General features: G+C 37.3%; 1 protein-coding gene across 1 annotated transcript; it reads right to left on the reverse strand.

Moving 5' to 3' along the window:
- Positions 1-1670: 1670 nt before the first annotated feature.
- On the reverse strand, positions 1671-2636 carry LOC119537780 (olfactory receptor 56B4-like). Its single transcript, XM_037840348.1, has one exon. It carries the CDS (start codon positions 2634-2636, stop codon positions 1671-1673), a length of 966 nt encoding a protein of 321 aa, XP_037696276.1.
- Between the last annotated feature and the right edge of the window lie 4069 nt (positions 2637-6705).

Genomic DNA, 6705 nt, shown 5'->3' on the forward strand with positions numbered 1-6705 from the left:
CTGTGGGATTCGTATGCTCTCACTTTGCCAGCCAACATCTGGCTCAATGTCGGGCTACAGCTGTGGCAGAGTACTCCCTCAGCTGACCCAGTATTCCAGCTGTCTCCCAGGCAAGAAAATGGCTGCCAGCTGCTGCTTCCCTCAAGGGCGGGGGAAGGGCTTTCAAACCCAGGGCTGGAAATACAGTCTCTGTCCACATTTTCTCAGTTTCTTTGTCCCTCACTGATGTGGGCCTTGAAATGTCCTCCCCTTCTCCAGGTCTTCAAATGGAGGGGTGTGTCTCACTGCTGTGAGAGATTTTATAGTCTGTGTCCCTGGTGGGAGTGTTCCTCTTTGATGATTCTGTACCTTTCCCACACTTAGACCATTTCAAGGGGAGGGGAGTTAACTGGATGGTCTGGGACAGAAGACCTGATATTTCTTCTCTGTCTTCAATTCAGCATTTGCAGGATCCTTTTCCAGTTTATATCCTCCTCTAGAGTTTCAAACAATTTAGAATTGTCCTTTTTTTTTTTTTTGATGACTCTCTGGAGAGAAGTTTTCAGTCACTGTTTACATTGCCATGTTGATGATATCATGCCCCATAAGTTTTGATGTGTAGTATTTTTGTTTTCATTTATCTCAAGATATTTACTGATTTCTCTTGCAAATTTTTCTTTGACCCATTGATTTTTTTTTAAGTATATCATGGTAACAGTTATTTAGGTTTGTTGTGCTATTATGTGGATCACATGCCTTTAAACAACCACTTAAGAACATGTTCACCTTCAATGCATCACTGATACTTAAAATCCCATTAACAAACCATAGTCACACGTGACCATTCCCATACCATTAAGATCACCTTCATTATCTTATCTGAAGATAATAGATTATAGTTCCCCCTCACTAGCTTCTATCTCTAGGTCCCCTGGATTCTACATTATAAGACACTTATTTCATGTTTTTTGTAGAGTTCACACTAGTGGTAACATAACACATCTCTCCTTTTTTATCTGGCTTATTTCACTCAACATTATGTCTTCAAGGTTCAACCATGTTGTAATATGTTTCATGACTTTGTTCCTTCTTACTGTTGCATAGTATTCCAAAATGTGTATATTAGGTACAAAAATGAGACTTTTCTCTATCCTTTGTAAGTAAACATTTATTGCTTTTTTCTTGTTATGAAAAGTATAAATAAAAACATAAACATGTAAAAATTAAATATATGTAAACCTTAATTTGAATGCTTTATTTTTATTAATAATATTACAATGAATTTATTTATTCTGCCATGCATTTGGATTATTTCTTTTGGATATTTTCTAAAAGTATAATAACTTGGTAAAAGAATTTGGACATTGATAAACAATGATACATTAGCTAATTTGACTTTTTGCATGTTTGGGCCAATTTTATGTCTTACCATGTCTATATAAGAATTCTAAACTTGGGGTGACATGAAAATGCAGGATGATTTCATTTTTTGAATCACTTATTATCTAAGTAATAAAAAATTTATTTGTAATTTTAATGTTCATATTTTGATAAATAATGGTGACATTTTTCATGAATTAACTGGCCATTTTGATCTCTAGTGAGAGGTAAAGGCATAATCACAGCCCAGGTCCTTTGAGAACTAAAAAACCTCAGTCCCTCCCGACACTTAATGGTTTCTAAAGCTGGAATTACTTGGTGGCCATATCTCCACCCAGCCCAAGCAATCTCTGGAAGCCCAGTCTGAGCTCCAGCATCCTGAGTGCGTAGACCATGGGGTTGAGTGCAGGGGGGATGACATTGTTCAGTACGTTAATGAGTACGGGAATGAGGGGAATCTTATTCTCTGCTAAGTGTGTGACAGACACCACAATGATACCTGAGTAGAAAAAGAGGATGAGGATGAGGTGGGAGCTACAGGTGCTCAGAGCCTTGGACATTGCTTCCCCTGAGTTCAGCCTGAACACAGAACGGAGGATTAGAGCATAGGAAGAAAACACCAGGGCCATGTCACTCCCAACCAGGACCCATACTAAGATAAGTTGGTAAAATTTGTTCACAGTGATGTCATCACAAGCCAGACTGACAACACCCAAGTTAGAGCAGAGGCAATGCTGAATCTCATTCCTGGAGCAGTAGTGTCTCTGGGCAGCCAGTATGGGCACTGGGATGGTCAACAGGCCATTCCTGAGCACCATAAATCCTGTGGCTTTGATCACAGAGGCTTCAGTGACTATGGAAGGGTATTGAAGGGGGTGACAGATGGCTATGTATCTGTCCACTGCCATGCAGAGGAAGATACCAGACTCCATGAAACAAAAGCAGTGGATGGCATAGATCTGAGCAAAACACTCAGGGAGGGTGATGGCCTTGGCATCAAACCAGAAGATGGCCAGGATCTTGGGCATGATGGTGGTGGCCAGGCCAATGTCCACCACTGATAACATGCCCAGAAAATGGTACATGGGCTCATGGAGCGTGGGCTCATGTTGGATCGTGATCACAATGAGGAGATTTGCACCAAGAACTGAGAGATAGAGCAGAGACAGGGGCAGGGAGAGCCAGTGCTGCCACTCGTGAATTCCTGGTAGGCCCATCAGGATGAAGTGGGAATTCTGGAGGCCGGAACTGTTTGTTAAACTGGAGGAGGTATCCATTGTACATTTGCCGTGTTCTCAGTGTCTGTCCATAAAACTGAAATAGGGAGGACCCTGTGTTTGAAAGTTCATATGACAGTTATGATTAGTCTCCTTTCCTGTGTCCCAGTTCCTTTTGTCATGAGTAACCCTCAACTTTTCTTTGGCTCCTGGAAATATTCCACAGAGGGCAACAAAGAAAGCCTATGTAAGATCTGTGTAGAACGGTTGGAATACCTATTTGTCATCATCACTTTTATGTCTTATAGGGAAGTCTAATGTGTCAACCATAATTTTACAAGTAACAGATAACAAATATTACTACTTGGTTTCTTTTTGTTTCTTTTCTCTGTTTTTATTTTTAATCAGACTATATCATCATATGGTGAAAATTTTTAACAGTCTTTTTGAGATTGTAACGTAGGCTCTCAAAAAAGAGGGAGAAATGAACTGAAGACTTTCCAATATCATTTTAATCAGTTTGTAATTTTTAGTGTTTTTGCATTTCTAAATTTGTTTATTCCATAATTTATTGACCAATATTTTTGAAATTAATCTTTGCTAGGTTTTCAGATTATTCCCTTGCAATAGAATTTGATAGTGATATATAATCAGTGATATATGTACAGGTGTACCCATTTTAAAATTTTACTTTCAACAGTATTTTGATTATAAGATGTTACATGTGTATATATTAAAAAATTTATATAAAATGAAGCCATAAGCAACAGAAAGTAATGTTCCTGGGCTTGAACCTCCCAAATCTGTCTTTTTAACCAGAGTTAGCCAGTAATACCAATTTCTTAGAATCCATCCATAAATAGTTTTGTAGGGGCAAAAAAATATGTATTTATTTTCTCATGAATACAAAGCCATTTGTTTTCATACTATTCATACCTATCTTCTCATTTTCTTCCACTCCTTTTCTTTAAAAATTAGTTATCTTGGAGATTGTTTTAGATCAGAATGTCTAAGACACCTCACTGTTATAAGTAGTGTGAATTTCTGCCACATGGATGTCCCATGATTTAATGAGAACTTTGGATGGGCATTTTATTTGTCTATATATTGCTAATACAAACAATGATGCATTAAATTACTTCTTCATACATCTTTATGCATATGGCTAAGTTCATCCATAGGATAATTTCCCAGAAGTAAATTTCTGGGTCAAATAATTTTGACATACATTTCTAAATTGCCTTTCAAATGGGTTTTCCGTACCCTTTATAAGAGTTTGGATATTTTAAATGCTCTTGATATAAACTGATATGCTGGTTCAAAGAAACAATATATTAGTTTACACACCTAGAGTTTCTTCCTGTGTCCATTTCATCACATCCATGCCAAAATTGGTTATTCAAATTTAAATTCCTCATTAATAAAATAAGCAAATATTGAAATTTCAATTTTAGTTCAGTTTTCACTTCATTGTTTAATGAATTTAAACTTTGAAAAATTTAGTTTCCATTTATATCCTTACTTATTAATTTTCTATTTTTTTGTGCATTAATTATATAGTTATTAATAGCCCCAGGCTTAGCAGTCTAATGGGTTTCAGTCTGAAGCCCATATCCACCAATCCAATCTTATCCCTCACCCTAATATTATCTTAGCATAGTTACATAATTCCCTGAGAGTTGACTTTTTTTGAGAGAATATGGGCATAAGTGCTGAGTTCTATTAATATGTTATCATTGAATAGGTAGCATGCTAAATTATTGCAGAGGTAAAACATCTGGATAATTTCTCATTTTTGATGTGTTCCACAGGTAACTGATCTCACAATGGACCATTAACCAAAGTTTTCACTCTTCCTTGGAATGTAAAACATGAGACATGGATCTTACATCCAGCAGATATTAAGCCTCTGTGTTTATCCCTTTGGGTCTTGTGGGTTGTCTAGTTGATGGGCAGATTGAAGAATATATTGTAATTTGGAGTTTATAGAGTCTTTGTGAGATTGGGGCACTGCTTGATTATGTTGTCAGAAAGAACTGTCTTGTCATTAAAATCTTTCAAGTTTCTGGAGGCCAAATTAGCTTCTACATGGCTAGGTTGCTGCTTGCCCCACAAGAGCCATGATTACTTGAAGGGAGATTTTTGGTAATCACTCAACTTGTCTGGTGGTATTAAATGAAATAATATTTTAAAGTGCTCATCATGTATTCTGGCAGCACAAGCTTATTAATATGTATTAAGGATATCACCTCTATTTGTTGAATTTTCTGGAAATATATTCAGTTCATTTTCCCTTAAATTTTATTTATCCTTTTTTTAAAAGGCTACCTGTTTACATATAAACTGGTTAACAATTTGACTTCTTAAAATTATTTCATGAATTTTAAGCTTTTTTTAATCATGTGTAATCCAATGTTTTAATAAACTTATTTGCATTTTTTTCTTTACAAACATTTATTTTAAGAGAAATTTTCTAAACCATTTGAAATTTAATATGGAGTGGTAAGGTAGGTAAATATAATTTTCCGTCAAAATCCTGAAGCAGTTGTTCTAACATCATTCAATAAATAAGCGCTCCTTGCCCATACATTTGCAATGCCCTTTTATGTCCTGTATTAAATTCAAACATATAGTAAAAGATCATTACTGGGACAGTCTTCTCTGGTTCTCATACCAGTACCAACTGAACTTGTGTATATACCACATAATAGGGGAGATTGTTACTAATAACTTCAAACATTTGTTTAAAAAAAAGGTGGGTTGCAATTTTTTGAGTTATTATATTAAACACACAAATTAATTGTGGAAAAATTGATATCTTTACACCATTGACTCAGAAATATCTTACATTTTTCATTGCTATCATACAACTCACAATTAAAAAACATTTCTAGGTATCCTTGACTCTTTCCATTCTTTTTTTATCATTGTTAATTTATTGCTTTATTCAATCTTTATGTTTTCTAATTGACTATTGTTACCTAAGAAACTTTCTTATTAAAGAAATTAAAAAAATTTTCCAAAATAAAGCTGTATTTATTTGTACCTTTGCCAAAGTTAATAATTTTATCATAGATTCTCTCTTAAAGAGGTCGAATATTGTACTGTTATAACTTTGAAGAGTGTAAGTTCTTATTTTTATTTTGCATCCTATTAAAATGGTTAGAAGTTTCAGAACAATGTAACAAATGAATGGTTGTCATCATCCTTGTCTAGCTCTGTATTTTAAGAGAATTTTCCTAGACTTCTCTCCTAAGTATGGTGCTGGCCACGGCGTTTCTGATACATTTTTCAGAACGGGTCTGTATCATTTAGATGATTCAATGTCTATTTCTAGTTCTGGATTTTCTTTCTCTTATCAGCGAGGGGCATGCTCAAGGACCTCCTGTTTCAGGACTCCTGGATATACATTCAGGTGGAAGGTCCTCCTGCTCTCACCACCCCCAGCATGTTCAGAGCACCCCTCTGTGTCAGCCTCTTGGAGGAAGGGGTTTGCCTGCACTTTCCCCTGCGAGGGATCTCCACTCTCTCTCACGTGTGCAGAGGAGAGCTCAGTCTCATTTTCCTCACCTGTTCTCCAGTCCTCAGGCCTTAGTCTCTGTCGAGGTGAAGATCCTGAGGGAAAAGAGGGCTGGAGTTAGAAGGATCCAACTTAGGAAGGAAAGCCAAGGAGGGAATGAGAGGCAGAGGTAACAGGAGAGAGACCAAGGAGCACAGGACCAGACAGCCGCCTCCTCCCCTCCCCTGGCCCCTTGGTTACTCCCTGCAGGAAGGTCCAGCAGACACCCTTTTGGGATGGAACTGCTTTCTGTAGCTGCTTCTATTTTCTTGGCTATGCCTCTCTTTTATGCCTTTGTTGTTGAGCTTACATGTCTCTGTCTCCCCTGGGGACTGGGCTGTTGTACAGATTTAGTCCAGTGATGCCCTTGACCTTCTCTGCTATGCCCTAGGTCCTCCGTGAGGCTCTCTCTGATGTTTTCCTGTGTGCGCAAGGCTTGCAGTGTTTTTCTTGCATCCCTAAATGGCTCCCACTTAAACGCTCAGCTCAGGGAACTGAACTTCTGGAGCTCCAGTCCCACAGGAAATGCGATTAGATGGACAGCTCTGCTTTGATGGAAGTTTAGGAAGA

Source organism: Choloepus didactylus, chromosome 6 (genome assembly GCF_015220235.1).
Source record: "Choloepus didactylus isolate mChoDid1 chromosome 6, mChoDid1.pri, whole genome shotgun sequence".
Taxonomy (NCBI): Eukaryota; Metazoa; Chordata; class Mammalia; order Pilosa; family Megalonychidae; genus Choloepus; species Choloepus didactylus.